This window comes from Oreochromis aureus, linkage group 18, assembly GCF_013358895.1.
Source record: "Oreochromis aureus strain Israel breed Guangdong linkage group 18, ZZ_aureus, whole genome shotgun sequence".
NCBI lineage: Eukaryota > Metazoa > Chordata > Actinopteri > Cichliformes > Cichlidae > Oreochromis > Oreochromis aureus.
In genome coordinates this window covers 7,560,783-7,576,926 of record NC_052959.1, presented here as the reverse complement: position 1 = coordinate 7,576,926, position 16,144 = coordinate 7,560,783, and the positions used below count along the sequence as shown (strand labels likewise).

The 16,144-nt window shown below is 40.0% G+C and overlaps 3 protein-coding genes across 3 annotated transcripts; all 3 read left to right on the top strand.

Moving 5' to 3' along the window:
* Positions 1-1,044: 1,044 nt before the first annotated feature.
* LOC116321530 (caspase-8-like) lies at positions 1,045-3,147 on the top strand. Its single transcript, XM_031741397.2, has 6 exons — positions 1,045-1,188; positions 1,319-1,662; positions 1,764-1,780; positions 1,910-2,012; positions 2,118-2,667; positions 2,756-3,147. The coding sequence occupies exons 2-6, from the start codon at positions 1,326-1,328 to the stop codon at positions 2,901-2,903; spliced, it is 1,155 nt and encodes a 384-aa protein (XP_031597257.1). The 5' UTR covers positions 1,045-1,188; positions 1,319-1,325; the 3' UTR covers positions 2,904-3,147.
* Positions 3,148-4,811: 1,664 nt separating this feature from the next.
* Positions 4,812-7,863, top strand: LOC116321531 (ciliogenesis associated TTC17 interacting protein). Its single transcript, XM_039602483.1, has 9 exons — positions 4,812-5,197; positions 5,344-5,526; positions 5,614-5,669; positions 5,781-5,867; positions 6,051-6,218; positions 6,307-6,431; positions 7,087-7,163; positions 7,255-7,325; positions 7,420-7,863. The coding sequence occupies exons 1-9, from the start codon at positions 5,080-5,082 to the stop codon at positions 7,606-7,608; spliced, it is 1,074 nt and encodes a 357-aa protein (XP_039458417.1). The 5' UTR covers positions 4,812-5,079; the 3' UTR covers positions 7,609-7,863.
* A 216-nt stretch (positions 7,864-8,079) lies between these two features.
* LOC116321534 (caspase-8-like) lies at positions 8,080-15,542 on the top strand. The gene is made up of 12 exons (XM_039602482.1): positions 8,080-8,287; positions 10,482-10,632; positions 10,768-10,943; positions 11,029-11,134; positions 12,990-13,119; positions 13,218-13,276; positions 13,363-13,405; positions 13,536-13,582; positions 13,677-13,785; positions 13,949-14,076; positions 14,502-14,887; positions 15,375-15,542. Exons 2-12 carry the CDS (start codon positions 10,522-10,524, stop codon positions 15,508-15,510), a joined length of 1,431 nt encoding a protein of 476 aa, XP_039458416.1. The 5' UTR covers positions 8,080-8,287; positions 10,482-10,521; the 3' UTR covers positions 15,511-15,542.
* Positions 15,543-16,144: the final 602 nt, after the last annotated feature.

Below are 16,144 nucleotides of genomic sequence, written 5' to 3'. Positions count from 1 at the left end.
CTAATAAGCACATGTTCAACTGTTTCCATAGCATTACACCAATTACACAAACCAGTTGGATGTTTCCCCATCTCCAAAGAGTGCAATTAAGAAAACAATGACCTCTTCTTATTCTACTTATAATTATCTCCTCCTGCCTACTTGTTCCTCTATTTCTTTTAACTTCTACTGTGTTTTGTACTCTATATAAATGAGTACAAAACTTGTACTCATTTATAAAAATGAGTACAAGTTTGGCATACAGCTTGATGTCATCAAGCAGTATGCCAAGACAAAAGGAAAATGCAGCAGATGGTGAGGGCGGCAGAGCCGGCAATTGGCACTTCACTAACCCCCCTCAGAGACATTTATACTGGCAGACTTCAGCAGAAAGCCAGTATCATCATCAAGGACCCCTCGCACACTGGACACTCACCCTGCTGGGATAATAAGTTGGCCAAAGGAGGAGATAGAAGCCACTGACATCAAGACAAGGAAGCTCCTGACCATGCATGACGGTTTTCACCCCAAGTCCAGCACCCTGAGACTGTACGCTAAGCGGAAGGAAGGAGGCCAGGGACTGGTGAGTGTCAGCACCACAGTCCAGGATGAGACAGCGAACATCCACTAATACTGTTTTATTTTATTCTATTCTATTCTGTACAGTTGTGTACAGTATCTTATTCTTATTGTACTCCAGTGTTCTCTAATCTTTGCTATATAACTTTGCATTGTCCACTTTCTGCTGTGACAAAACAAATTTCCCACGTGTGGGACTAATAAAGGTTATCTTATCTTATATGTACAAGGGCTCTGCCTTCTCCAAAGAAATTATTATGGTATACACAATGTACTCACAAAATTTGGTGCTTAAAATGCAGCTTTTGAGAATTTTTATATCATTATTTACAATTCAAAGATCCTACATGGGCACACACATTTTTGCATAGTCATGTGGTGCTGTGATGTCTGCCTGCTGCGGCCAGGCGTGCTGCAGCACAGCTTTTTCTCAGTGCTACACCAAAGGCTGTAAACCTGTTGTTCCTGCTGTCGAGAAGTAGAGGGCACTTTTGTACAGTGTGTAGTCGTTATTACAGGATCTGAGAGTCTCTTGTTCTCAAAAGGCGGGATAGTTTTGTTCTGACGGTTGACATTTGATAAGGAAGAAGCGCGGTCTCGTTTTCAAGAAGAGAGGAGTTCCAGCTGACCGTAAGAGAATTACGTTTTATGTAATGTAATATAATGTGCAGTTATTAGTACGATAGTAAGCTGTAGTAAACCACTTCCTTCTCATAGACAGTAGTGTTTAGGATCAGCTCTGACTCTTTCCTTTGCGCAGATTCAGCATGTCGGCCCAAAATGCAATAAGGAGCAATAAAACAGCCATTCATGACATTCTGTCCGGAGACTACTGGCTAATTCTCAACAAAGTGCATCAGAATAAGCTGATCACTCAGCGGGAGTACAACAATCTTAAAAGCATCAACAACGCAAACGTGGAGACACACGTCACTGAGCTCGTGGATAAGATCATGAATAAAGGAGAAGAAACATGCAAAGACTTCCTGAACCTCCTGCAAACCGATGGCGCCATTAAAGAAACTTTCCCTCAGCTGGCGAGTTTACAGCTGACTTACAGACCCCTTTTATCCGATCCTGTCCAAGTGTCTTCATGTCAGCATGGTAACACACACGTAACACTGTATAGAAACGCTGCGTCTACTGTTGTGTTTGGTTGTTTACCTCAGTTTTATTGTCTTTCCCCTCACATGTTCTGCCACAAGATGGGAATATGTCAAAGGTGAGATGCTGATGCAGAAACAGCCTCCTACACTTGTATGTGACATCGCTTGAGGCAGATATGTAGATGAAATTCTGTGGTTACGCAGCCTGTAGTAACACATTTAAAATGTCGGTGTCCAACCTTCAGGAGGTTTATCAAATCAACAACCGGCCCGTCGGCCTCTGTGTGATCATAAACAATGAGAACTTCTGGGATGGTTCACAGAGAAGAGGAACAGATAAAGACGCCCGTAAGTTTCAGAGGTGCTTTTTTGTTTGTTTTGTTTTATTGTTTTGTTTTTGTTTTTATGTTAGTATCTTTTGCTTAAATATTTTTCTCTGATTTTATTTTGCAGAAAGTTTGGCAGAGGTGTTCAGCTGGCTGGGCTTCAGAGTGCTGATGTGTAAAGACCTGACCAAGGATCAGATGGATCAGGCACTGACGTGTGTCGCTTCCTTGGCAGACATGTCTCAGCTGCAGAAGTTCAAACTTAAAGAGTGGGATGGCAGCAGCTTTGTTGATCCTCAGCAGGTTCTTGAGCACGGTGATGCTTTCATCTGCTCTATTCTGAGTCACGGAAAAAAGGGTGTAGTTTTGGGAGCTGACAGGAACCCCCTCTCCATTAAAGAAATTACCAGAAAGTTCAGGGGGTGTGACCAGTCAGTCCTCACCAGCAAGCCCAAAGTGTTCCTGATCCAGGCCTGCCAAGGAGGTAAGATACAGTGTGGAGTGCAGTTGAACGATATGGAGACTGATGATGATACTTCACCATTGACGATCCCCGAGGAAGCTGATGTTCTGGTTGCCATGGCCACTGTTGAAGATCATGCTGCACTTAGACATATATTCGATGGAAGCTGGTTCGTTCAGTCTCTTTGTGAGCAGCTGAAGGAGCGCTGTCCCAGGTAACTGTTTTAAAATCACCAAACACATCTGCACACTGACCCTGACAGTGATATCAACATGTTTTTGTATCTCTATAAATGCTCTTAGAGGCGAGGACATCGTCTCCATCCTCCACTATGTGAACGATGATGTAGCACATAGAGAGGGCTCCTCGTTGCCTGGTGTAGCCAAGCAGATGCCTGAAGTGAGATTCACCCTGAGAAAGAAACTTGTGCTGCCACCTCAGCACAGCTGAAGTCATCATGGAAATACAGCACACCTTACTGTGCAACTAGGGATGTATGATTAACTCAGAGTTACTTATTATCTTTCTTAAAATGTTTCCTTTATATTTTCCCACTTGCTTTCATCATTTTAAATCTTTTATTTTTCTAAATCTTAATCTCGCATTGAGGTGTTGCATTTTATACTGTAACAGTTTTATATCAAAGAATAAATCTCAGACTGGGAACACAACTGGTGAGAAAAACATTTTTATTTGTGTTGGGAGGTTTTTACATGGGCTGCAGTAAAGCTTTACGGGTGCTTTTCCTAAACTGAACCTTTACATTCTTAAACCTAGTAACATTACTTAATCAATCAAAAAGGGGTTTTTTTTTTCAAACAATAGATCTCACAACACTCTCCTGATAGTCACAATAAAAATGTTACATTTAACTTGTTATAATGTCTTTTAAATCCGTCAGAATACATCAGTTTGCTTCAGAACTGTTTGGCTTGATTTCTCCCTCCACACATCCTGAAAGATTACCATGGCTACTATATGTGGTTGAAAGAAACATGTTCCAGCAAAACCTTTTTTCAAAAATGTTTATTTTCTTCTGTCCCTCATTTTGTTCTGTTTTTTTTTTTTCATTTGGATCTCTGAACTTGTTAAAACTGTTAGATGAAGGGAAATACTTGATTAAAAAAAGGAAGGTGAAGTTCAGAGAAGGACATCCCCGCGTTTGAGTAGTCTGTGCTGGAGCAAAGAGACCACAGCTGAAGTCTATTATGGTTAATAGGTATTGTGTAAGCGCTGTAGGAAACGTCTGCACTGGCCTTCTATCGTCTGATCCCCTGATCACACATTGAAGTCATCTGGGCAGTGCTGGAAAGTAACAGTCTGTCTATACACATTGAAATCGCTATAAATAGCACTGAATATATCCAGATTCAAGTCATGTCATAGATATTAATGTATGATATGCAGCTTATAAATGTTTGGGCTGCCTGCAGAGATGAGCATCTCCCTGTGGTTTGTGTGCTTTGACACTTTCAAAAACCTGGCTGTCTGATCACTGATGTCATAAGTGATCCTCCAGTCATGGTGGTTATAGACAGAGTTGCCCTGTTTTCATGTTTATTGTTAGTCTTTCAACCCAGTGTTAATAGGGTTGAAATTGAATCCATAAAGAAAGAACAGGTAGAGCCAAAAAAACACCTTTGGTTACATGCTGGTCCATAAGTGACAGTGGCTCCCTTCTCAGGCTCCTCAAAAGCTGGTATGCCCTCTGACTCTCACCTCCCTGCACTCCTCCACCTTATCCTATATGCAAGTCTTACTGAGTGAAATCCAGAATTTAAAAAACGCTATATCACTCAGCCCTCTGCTTCCTGACAGGTTGGACACAGGTTGAAAATGTGGGAGTCTTGCTGTCCACTACAAAGGACACTGAATCAAACATTTGTTTAAGGTTAAGTGGGATAGGTTTACTGTACATTTCTGAAATCCTACTAAGTTCAAAATAAGAATTGCAAAGAATATTGAATGAAAAAAAACTTGACTTTTAGCAACAGAAACATAATATCTACAAAAAAATCACTTAAGCTCCCTTGTTGCTATAACGTGAAATGGCCATCATTTTGAAAAGCAAGCATGTTGTCTGTTAGACTGACCCCCACAAATGTGGCCCAGGATGTCCTCCTGACAGTACAGTAGGACTTTTGTTTTTAAGATCGTTCTGTCTAGCAGCTTTTGCAATCAGAATTATGATCTGAATTCACTATTATATATTGTGTTGCATAATTTTTGCTTGATGTAAAGATCTCAGACTTAAATAAGTATATTCATTCACAAAAATGAATTGCTGGGTTTTAAGGGGAATAGTAAATCAGTGTTCTTTGTTTTTATTAGCTTGTGTATATATTTATTATAATAGTGCCTCTATTTTTGTATAATTCCTTCCTCTAGATTTGGTGGTGCATAGTCAGCCTACGATGCACACATACAATTGTCTTTACGGTACTGCAGCGTCGTTGCCATGCCAACAGAGATTCGGTCATCAGCTTCCCTTCCGTAGCAGAAAAAAAAACTACGCAGGAAAAGTGTGGGATAAGACTTTGCATAAAATGACCCAGACAGACTGCCTGTCGAGGCAGACGAGTGTCCTGTGAAGTTGCTCCCACACACTTTTCAGGCTGCCTTAAAGATGGAAGCCCCGCTGGGTGAACAGACTGCTGTGGGTTATTCAGCGGGGACTGAAGGACCTGAACACCGACAGGAGCTGAAAGCCTCTGACGAAGCTGTCACGTTCATGTCCGGCATTGGTGAGTTCGCATCCAATTTAGGCTAATATGGTCCGTAGGAAACAGCTAAGTCCAAAACTACCTGAAAAGCAAAAACCCGTGAGATCATTACAAATATTTGAATCTGCCCACTTTGGCTTTACCTTCTGTGTCCCTTCGCTTCTCAGAGCCTGCTGAGCTGCAGAAGTGTGTGTTTGCAGACTCGCTGGTGACTGTATCAGAGGGGGGCAGAGAGCTGGGGGAGTTTAGTGTGACGGTGGAGTTTGCCCGGAGAGAGCAGCCATGCATGATGCTGCATGCTCAGAGCCACGGAGCCATTGATGACTGCCCCTGTGGGACAGCAGTGACAGGTGAGAGCAGGCAGAGGCTGCTAGGACAAACTGATCTGTTATTTCCTGTTGTTAGTATTTCTCTTCATACCCTTTACTCTGTTTAAGCCTACCTAACGACTGACCTGGAGGTGCTGGAGGAAGATCACCATGAATATGTCAAGGTGAGTCGCTGAATTCTTTCCGGGCTGTTTCTTTTCACATTCACTCAGCTCAGCAGATGCATTAAGTGGAAATATTGCACTTTTGATTTGCTTCAATGCTTCTCTCCTCAGCTCGAGGGCCACAGTGTGGACAAGAGGTGTCACATGGTGCAGCGTGACGGGAAGATGGTGATCCATAAGGTTACGACTGTGGGAGAGGTCAGATAACCACTGCTTTATGGGTCAACTCACTAATATATTAATGAAACAGTACCACAGTCATTCAGAGCAACTTCCATGCTCTCTTTGCAAGAGTTAGTCCAGTATTTACAAAATCATTACTTACTGTTGCGCATTTACTGCATGTTGTAATTTTTTTTGTGTGTGTGCATGTGTGTACAGGAGGTGACAGAGGAGAGCATGTCCTATCCCATGACTGTCCTGAGAGGGCTGGTAACTGAGGGCTCCAGCTTGCTGCTGATGCGCCTCATCGCTCTGAGGAAGAAGATGCCAAAAAACATGGCGTTTGTCTCCTTAGACCCAGGATTACACATCATCCACACTTCCTTTGTAAGTCTTTACACCTGTGTAAGACATCCTGGTCCATCAGTAACTTGTTTGAGTACTGAGCTCTGATTGTGGCCTCTTCTGTGCTCAGAGAGAGCTGGGTCAGAGGCAGCTGGAGGTCAGGGCTGAGGTCCTGGATGTATTTGGGATGGAGAGGATTATTCAGTCCATGGAGGGCAGCCCCAGTACCTGGCAGTGCTACTTCCTGGATGATGGGTAAGCTCAATATCTGTAGCTCTCCATCATCCTACACTTGGACTGTGTTAGTGAATCCATTGTGATGTGTTAGTATGCATCTTTATATCTGGTTGAAGATATTGTAGTTATAATGACATGCATTACAAAGCAGTGTTCTTTTAAAGTACTGTTCTTACTTTGGGCTGAAAGTAAAGCACTGCAAAACTCCTCTGCTCATCAGACCTTGTGTTAAGCTGTCACGTGTGATTAAATATTTGTAGAGTTTTTTGAAGCCTTATGAAAACATAACATCGTTCAGGTGTGTTTATGATCAATTGTAGGGAAAGGTTCCCATAAAGTGTACACATACCTATGGAATAGGACATATCTGATTTTTGTATGTGAAAGAACACGCTAAACACCCCAAATTTTGACCCCTGATTGACCTTGATCCCATAACAACATAATGTGTTTTTATGTTTTAGCTTTTTTGTGAAGCACTTTGTGATTTTTGTCTTGAAAGGTGCTATACAAATAAAATTTTACTTACTTTACATACTTACATGGGCATATTGGTGATACATGGGGACTTTCAGGTTTAACTCAAGCGGTTTCTGAATAACAAGGAAGTGCTATTATTGTTGTTATGTGTTAAACTAGTGCTTTTAATTTGACTCTTATATTCTCTGATCAGGCATCTGGTGAGCAGAGTTCAGGTGGGGTCACCGGTCACCATGAGACTTCTAGAGTTGCCATCAAAGACAGAAAAAGGTTACACACATCCCACACACACACATTCACACACAACAGACATTATTCCAATGAAAGATTCAGTGATACTTGTGTATTTGTAATTTTACAGTAAATTTCAAGAAGATCCCCCTTGTGTGGGAGGAAGACATGCAGATGCGTTCTAAGTTCCTGGACAGAAAGGTAGCTGGTCATGTGCAACAGGAGATTAATGTTAGACTCCCATTACTCTACTGACAATCTGAGCAGAAAATGAATGTATTTCTTGTTTTGGTAGGAAGAGCTAAAGGCCGACCACTCGTCATACTTGAGACAGCATCCAGAGATTCGAGCACTAATATCTGACTTCCTACAGTTGCTGTTGTTGAGGAAACCAGACGACGTCTTCCTGTTTGCCAGAGAGTACTTCACCCCTTTTGCCTCTCATCATCCTGCAGAGGCAGACCAGGAACCCCAGTCCCTCTAGTCATGCTCATAAACTGTCTCTTTATAAACTTCATCTTCATCAAGTTTGTTAATGAGAATAACCTTCACTCACATTTAGAAAGTAACTGAGTGACTGATTATTAGTTGTATCTGTGGACATTTTGGTGGAGAGCAACACAAACGTTCAAACGTCAGACTTTGTGATCTTTCCAGTAAGAGAGAGAAATAGGTTTTTTTTTTCAGTTTCAGTAGTATATAAGAAAAGCACGTGTTTTCAAAATAAAAGTCTACAATGCTAAACAAACGGATTTTATTGTGAAAGACGTGCCAGCATTCGCTGGAGTTGAGTTTAGTACACTCACGTAGCCAAGTGTGAAGCGACAAATATCTTGGTCATCTCATGGAAGGTATAGTTTTTGTGTGAATATGGCTTTTATTTTTAAAAATCTTCTACCCAGCACCCGACACTTAACTTCAACTTCCCATACAAGCGACGTCACATCCAGTGACAATATTACGTGCGGCGGCTTGCTCTGAAAACGAAAGATAACCTGCGATTCTAACAGAAAAGAGAAATAAAAACCACTGAAACATATTTCGGCATTTTTTTCACTCCCACAAAGTTTTTTACATTTGCTTAAAGGGTTGTTTTCCTCGCATTTAAGAAGAGGCACCTTTTTCGCTTCAGAGCTGTAAGCTAACAGCGAGAGACAGCAGCGGTAAGTTTCAGCGTCGTAATTTAGTTCACCTGATGGAAACTGTTAACTCTGGGCCACGTAATCTAACACGGACTTAAAACTTTTTTAATTTTCGTTTTTGTCAAGACAAACAAAACTTGAGGGAGGGGGTAGTGACGTCACGTCACTGTGTCGTATCACGTCATCGGCGTAACTTTGTGGTAAACATTGGGGGAGGTCAAGATCTCTCTCTAATTAAATATATAAATCTGGGTAAATTCCCAGATGACTAAGCATGCAACTATTTTGCTGGTAATACCTGAAATGAGTAAAGAAAACCAACAGCCTATTTATGCAAGATAATTCATAATTTTATTGGGGGGGTTATATTGGTTGGGTCTGATTACTGTGGGGGGGGCATAACCCCCCTTACCCCCATGGAAATTACTCCCCTGTATCACGTAGATGTCTTTTAATGGGACTACAGGATTACTATAGCAACTTATTCAGTACAAGAAATGCATTGAAAGGTCAAAATAACTTGAAATAAAGTGAACAGTGAAGGTCTGAAGGACAGCACGTCACATGTAAGCTGCCACACAAATACCTAATTTAATAAGCAGGTTTTGATAGGAAGCTTTCAATAACATTTAAATGTTGTAGGTGTTTGTTTGTTTGGATGGTCAGAGATGATGTGGCCTAACAACCAAAGCTCTGTGCCATTTAATAACGAACAAGATAATAAGTCGCTGTTGAAAGAAGGTCAGTGATGGAAGACAAGGTACTCTATAAACAGATCAGCAGTCATCTTACTGTGTTTCCCTGTAAAAACATACAGTATAGCAGTGCTTTTACATAGGGCATTAATGGCATCTTATCATGTATGATAGGGCTGCCACAAACGATTATTTTGATAGTCGACTAGTCACCGATTATTTTTGCGATTAGTCGACTAATCAGATCATGCATCCATTGGACTTAAAACGTACAGCTTATTGCACCAGCATGCATCTGCTCTTATATAACTATCATTAGCTTACAGCTTTAAGTGTTTAAGGTATGTGCTAGCTAAAAATAAAGACAAGATGATAGTTTATTAAATTTTAATGAAATTTGCAGATTGTTTCTGTGGAGTTTAATAAACTCAGCCGTCTGCTCCTTACTATCTAAAATATAACAGGACACCGGAGTATGTTCTCGAGCATCTCACACTTCTGATAATCAGTTGTCTGCTTGACGTTTATTCAGCTGTGTAAAAACTATAACTTTAATCTCAGCCAAACCGATTTAATCAGGAACAAATAAAATACTGAAAAAAGGCAAACAATAACATTTTTAAGTTATCTAAGTGACTTATATATCATGTTTAACCTGAGTAGCAAAAGACAGCGGTGGGTTTGAAAACGACTTGCCGGGAGTCCGGTGTTCTCACCGGCTCTAGTGAGCCTTGAACCCCGGCTAGCTATCGAGCTGGTGGGTAACAGACGTTTCCGAAAACGTCGGAGCGCTTTTGAAAATATGTGGTGTCTTGATAAACCAAGCAGATATTTGAAGTTTACACAGCTACATTCTCGCCTGAAAATATGTTAAACGTTTATTTTGTGACCCAGAAAGAGCAATAAGAGTAATATTAAAACTAACTAGCTGCTGCCATTGTTGGAAACTGAGCTGGGCAGCGCTATGAATTATGGGATAGGTTGGGCCACGAAGTATACACCCGACCCATCCTTCAAATCTGGGGAAATGAAGGGCGCATTTGTCGGCCGCATTTGTCGGAGTCTACGAATTTGGACAGTCTTTGTCGTGTCGCTGTAACGTAATCGGCCTACAAATGCGGGCACAGGAGGACGCGGTTCCTGAATTTGGACACAGCTACGATACCGGACACTGATTCTTCTTCTTCGGGGTTTAACGGCAGCTGGCATCCTTGTACATGCAGTGCTGCCATCTTCTGTTTCAGTCCGTTATTACACTCTTAAATCCTACTACTTATTCCTGCGTCTTTTGGGATCTTACAAAGCTTCAAACGACGCGTCGACTATTAAATTAGTCGTCGACGATTTTGATAGTCAATGTAATTGTGAATAGTCGACTAATCGTGGCAGCCCTAATGTATGATGTGGTATTATTATTACTATTGTCATCATTTTAACATTCTAGCCGTGATCTTTAATCATTCATTTAAAGCTGCTTCAATGCTTGCTCCATCAAAACATGCACACTTGTTTTCTGGTAGCAATAAAAGCTGCAGATCGCTGTGAGCTGAGGACCAAGCCATGATGGACAGGCGGACTTTGTCCAAAATAGATGAGGGCCTAGACTCTTCTGAAGTGGCAGAACTTTGCTTCTTATGTCGTGATTTCGTCTCCAAGAGACGTCTGGAGAACGTGAGCACTGCATATTTTGTACTGTGTTTACACTTGTATTATTAGCATGTTTGTCTAAATATGTTTTAAATAACACGCTGACAGTATGATGCCCTAGGATGTTCACGTTTAAGAGTGGGTTTTTTTCTCCTACAGATTAAGGATGGGAAAGACTTGTTCTTGAGATTAGAGGAAAAAGGTCTTCTGCAAAATGATGCCTTCCTCAGGCAGCTGCTCGACACCATCCATCGAGCAGATCTCCTCAGGGACCTGGAGACAGACAGCAGACCACCAGAGGAAACAGATGCTAGTCCTGTCCTGTCAGACTACAGGTAAAAGCTTTCAGTTTTTGATTTTAATAGTACAGCATGCAGTACAGGAACAGTAATATATCAAAAGTTTTTCTCTGACCCTCAGGAAGACTCTGTATTCTATATACAATGACTTGACTTTGGAGAACTTTGAAAGACTGAAGTTTCTACTGTATGACAAGCTGGGCAGGAGACGAATAGAATTGTCCAAGGTGAGAACACACCAATCCACCTTTTCATTTCTGCTTTTGAGTGGAAAACTTTCTACTGAACATCAAAGGCTAGCTGTACAGTTTACAGTTAAATTGTCTTCACTGTGATCAGCATATAATGACTTTTCATTCTGTATGCACGGCACAGTAAAGAACACACTTTCTATATTTGCTGAGAGTAGCTCACTGGTAATTTTACCTTCAACATAAACGTAATCTTCTGTCAAATAGATTGAGTACTGTTTACAGCGGCTTGTGGAAACTACCAGCCTCCGAATACAGTTTATTATTTTGTGCTTTGTACATCATCATTGCAAAGTTCAGATCAGTGATATCATAAAAGCATGTAGTTTACTGAAAGTGTGTTGGTTGGCTTAAAATAAGCGATTCTCAATAGTTTTCTTCTAAAGAAAAAAAAGTAAAAGCAGAAAAACTGGATTTGTTTATTTTTGCATGCAGTAGAGTCCAACCAATGCGGATTTTTTTTTCCAGACACATGAAACATAAACAGATTTCCATAGCATTTATACATAAATGTTATGTATAAAATGTTAGTTATCTACAGTCCTTACTAAAAACATATCAGATTTATCTACTTTTTTATAAGAAGTCATGGATTACTTGTTTACACTCTACCCAACTTTGCTCGGATCAGCTGATTGTTGTGTTTAAAGCATTCCCAACATGTGTGTAACTAACATAGAACTAGAGTACCTTGTGCTGAACAAACTATACAACATCAGCAATTGTTATATGGTGAAGGGTGTTTCTCCTGTTTGTTTTTTTATATATAAATTCTGAAATGAATATATCAGCAAACACATGATATCGCCTCTAACTTTTATGATGTTGTACAGGGGTGTCAAACATAAGGCCTGAGGTCCAGAATCAGTCTGACAAAAGACTCCAATCCTGCCCATTGGGCAGCTTTAAAAAAATGTGAAGCATGGCCTAAATATAATTTTCAGGTTTTCCTACCCATAAACATCTCTCTAATGACCTGTGTTGTGTACTGTGTTGTCTTCGTAGTGCTTGTTAAAAATAACACAGCATCCGCTTGTGCTTTGCGAGCTACTGCTCCAAACATTTTATTATCATCATTGTGCAACACCAAAGACCAGTCTTGTGTTTTTTATGTGCTCCCCTGTTGGCATTCATGAGCTTTCTTAAATACAGTGCCCCCTGCAGGTAAACCTTATTATTACATCAACATCTACATATCAACACACCTACTACACCACATTAATTACGTTATAAAAAAAATCACTTACAGAAAAGTTCCTGTTTTTTTAATATTAAATATAGAAAGTTTTTGATTTTGTTTTTTGTTTTGTTTTTTACCGGGTGTCCACACAAAATAGTTTCCTATTTACAGGCCAGTCTGTGCAACGATGCAATGAGCTACCAGTATTTTCTCTGACAATTGACACATTTATTTCTTAGAATTTAAACCCAAACAGTCATTTCTGTGTCATGTAGAAAAGAACTTTCAATTGTCTTTAAACTGTACTGAAACACTGCTTCCCTTTTTTCCCCAGACCAATATAAATGTGTATGTATACCGTTTGAACAGTTTAGGGCCGAGCACTGAACCCTGTGGAATCCCACAAGTACACTTCTAAATTCAATTATTTGTAAATAAAAATGTTTATCACTTTGGTTAAATTTCTGTAATACAGAATCTCACTGTTTTGTATTTTCATTAAATTCAATAGATATTTCCTCCAAGTATTTTTTTCTGGGCTTTGTTTCCATTTGCATCAAATGCAGAGTTGTAGATTTAATGGCACCACAGATGATGACTGTCCCACAAACAGCCTCTGTGAACTAAGATCTTCCTCTCTTTTAATTCCAGACAGCGCTGGATGTGTTTGCAGAAATGGAAAAGGCTAATTTACTATCAGAGACAGATGTTGCTTCACTACATGAAGCACTCCAAGAGTTGGATCAAGAACTGGCAATTATTTTAGAGAACTACACACAAAGTATAGGATCCACTTCCATATACCAGCACATGTAAATATACATACATGTGGAAGTTGTATATGTTGGTAACACCATCAAATGATTGTGATTGGTACAGGGGTCCGTCAGCCGTGGCAGCAGTTCACGTTACCTCCTGATGTCAGCGTGGATATAGAGGTATATGTGTGTCTGTAAATGTGTGTTTCTGAGCAGTTAATGTTTGCGTTTGTCAGTTTGCTGACTGCTGTGTTTTATTCCCACAGAGGACCCATGAGCCACTGTCCATAACTGAAACTCAGCCCAACTGTAAGTATCTCTATTAAAATGTATTTATGATTATTATTTGTTAAACTTCCTGTAGTCACTCTCATGTTTTTATTATTCTTTTCATAATCATAACTAATATACAAGTTTACATTGTTGTAATGTTTTTTAGATGGAAGAGAGAGTGTTAACACTTACCCACAACTAATCACTGATCAGGTAATCCATTCACAGGCTCTCATGCTTTCATTCATTCTGTTGTCACATCAGTAACATTTATGATCGGCCTGTTTGCTGTGTTTGTGTCCTGTAGTCAGAATACTACACACTGACTCGTATCCCCCGTGGTTTGTGCGTGGTCTTCAACAATGAAATCTTCACAGGAGGTCTGAATAATCGAAGAGGTACTCAGAAGGATGCAGGTACAGTTCTTGCCTTTAAACAGTCACATGACCTGATTTATGTATGACTGTTTTATCTGGAAGCTACTGGAAGCTACTAAACCAATTAATGCACATATACGTATGCCATGACCATGTAATCTACTTATAATCCTTTTTTTTGCTTCTTTTCTGTCTGACACAGATACTCTGACAGAAGTGTTCACTGACTTAGGTTTTAAAGTGAAGATACACAACAACTTTACTGCAGATCAGATGAAGAAGGAATTAGATCATCTTCGCAGGAATGATTTTACAAATCATGATGCCTTGGTGCGTAGTCACACACCTTCAGAGTTGTAGTACTTCATACATTTTATATATTTACACTTATTTTGAAATTTTGTTTTAAATAAGAGTTATCTGAAAAGATTGGCATCACAGCCATACAGAATACAAGCAGCAAGCTCTGAGGCTAAAACCAGAAACGTAACCTGCAAATACTTAACCATAAAATCATAACTTATCATTATTACATGTAATTTGTTTTCCTTAGTTAATGAACCAGCTATTGTTTCACATTTACTGTACAGATGTGTGGTATCAGTCTTCTCAAAAAGGTCTTGCTGGGATCAGCACATTTCTGAAAATGTCACCATTGTAGTGCATGTGTCTGTGATCGTAACAGTAGCTACATTGACAGTGTTAGCAGTAGTGTTAGTATACATAATAAATCATATGTCTGCCTCTGATTTAAGGTGGTATGCGTGCTTTCACATGGAGAAAAGGGGTGTGTTTTTGGCACTGATGGGGAAAGGGTGCTCCTGAAAGAGCTGACACACCCCTTTACAAATAGCCAAGCCCCAGCCTTGGAAGGGAAACCCAAACTCTTCTTCATTCAAGCCTGTCAAGGTGATGAATCCCAGAGAGGATACTATCCCAGCAGCTTGGGGCCGGGAGAGAATGAGAACCAAAACGAAGCATGGCAAGCCAATGCCTCAAACCCTGGAATGGCATCGCCTGAACTAGCAGACTTTCTGATGGGCATGGCCACTGTGGAGGAGTTCAGGTCATTTCGAAACACACTCACAGGATCTATCTACATCCAGGAGCTGTGCAGGCAGCTGAAAATAGCAGCGGAAAGGTGAGTTAAAGTGATTAGTTTCTTTTTGGCAGACCACACTACTGTCATATGGGAACGTTATAATACAGTAGTTTCCTACAAAGTAGATTTTTTAAAAATGTAATCTCTATTACATACAGTTAGGTCCATAGAATTATGGACAAAGACACAAATTTAGTAGTTTTGCCTCTGTAGAATGCCTCAATAAATTTTTTTTAAACAATTGTGATGTGACTGAAGTGAAGACCTTGAGCTATCATTCAATGGGTTTTACAAAAAGCAGTTTTAACTATTTAACTCAAAATTACACTCATTTTTACACAAAGTCCCCATTTTCTGAGGCTCAAAAGTCATCAGGGAAGACGAATCAAAGGCATCAAATCTCTGTACATTTCTGTCTGCCTGCTTTTGGTGCTTTCAGACATGGTGTTGACATGAGTTGGGTGTTTTGTTAAAATTTTCCAACTATCCAAGATGTATCATTTTATTTCACATGTTGTCCTTGCAGCCAGGAGATGGACGATATTCTCACTGTCCTGACACGTGTGAACAGGGAGGTCAGCAAAGGAGAGTTTTTATCCCACAAACAAATGCCGCAGCCCAAATACACTCTCACCAAGAAGCTCGTCCTCAAATTTGTATGACCCGACTGTGACCTAATACAACACTGCAAGTCTACACACCCCGGATTCACATTACAGTTCACACTGTGTGTGGTTTTGTGTTGATAAATGTGATTTTATAATTATGAACTGAAGAAAAATTATCAATAGTGGCAAATAAAATGGTACAGTGGTCATTCTATTTTTGTGTCATTTCTCAAATATAAATATGGCTTTATTTGGTTTTCCAAACTATAAAAAATTGTATGATTCTGAGGTGAAAAACAATCTTCCTTGGGCCTATAGTGCTTTTTACCTCAAATGAAATGCAATCTTTTTTCTTTTTTTAGGAAAGACATGTTTGTTTGTTTTTTTTTGTCATGAAATAAAAATATTTATTCTTTGTAATATTTAGTGTTCACAGAGAATGATTGACTCTTACAGCACCCTTTACCTAGGAGCAACTGCCAAAAATAAACATTACAGGTAAAGGAGGTGCAATAGGTTATATAAGGTACTGGTTAAAATGCACCTTCAACCCATGACAGAGATACATCATATAGACCAATGTTGTACCTCTCTTGACCTCTGTTCACAGTGAAAACCACGGGTGAATGGGGCAGGTTGTATAAAGCACTTTGAGCGCTCAAAGAAGAAAAAAGCGTTATATAAGAAT

Bases quoted from the DNA above. Each gene is read 5' to 3' on its own strand.
- LOC116321530 (XM_031741397.2), top strand. From the start codon at position 1,326: ATGTCGGCCCAAAATGCAATAAGGAGCAATAAAACAGCCATTCATGAC. The intron at 2,013-2,117 runs GTAAGTTTCAGA...TTTATTTTGCAG, and splicing joins AGGAACAGATAAAGACGCCC to AAAGTTTGGCAGAGGTGTTC. The intron at 2,668-2,755 runs GTAACTGTTTTA...AAATGCTCTTAG, and splicing joins CTGAAGGAGCGCTGTCCCAG to AGGCGAGGACATCGTCTCCA.
- LOC116321531 (XM_039602483.1), top strand. From the start codon at position 5,080: ATGGAAGCCCCGCTGGGTGAACAGACTGCTGTGGGTTATTCAGCGGGG. The intron at 5,868-6,050 runs GTCAGATAACCA...ATGTGTGTACAG, and splicing joins AGGTTACGACTGTGGGAGAG to GAGGTGACAGAGGAGAGCAT. The intron at 6,432-7,086 runs GTAAGCTCAATA...TTCTCTGATCAG, and splicing joins TGCTACTTCCTGGATGATGG to GCATCTGGTGAGCAGAGTTC.
- LOC116321534 (XM_039602482.1), top strand. From the start codon at position 10,522: ATGATGGACAGGCGGACTTTGTCCAAAATAGATGAGGGCCTAGACTCT. The intron at 13,120-13,217 runs GTATAGGATCCA...TGATTGGTACAG, and splicing joins TTTAGAGAACTACACACAAA to GGGTCCGTCAGCCGTGGCAG. The intron at 14,888-15,374 runs GTGAGTTAAAGT...TTGTCCTTGCAG, and splicing joins CTGAAAATAGCAGCGGAAAG to CCAGGAGATGGACGATATTC.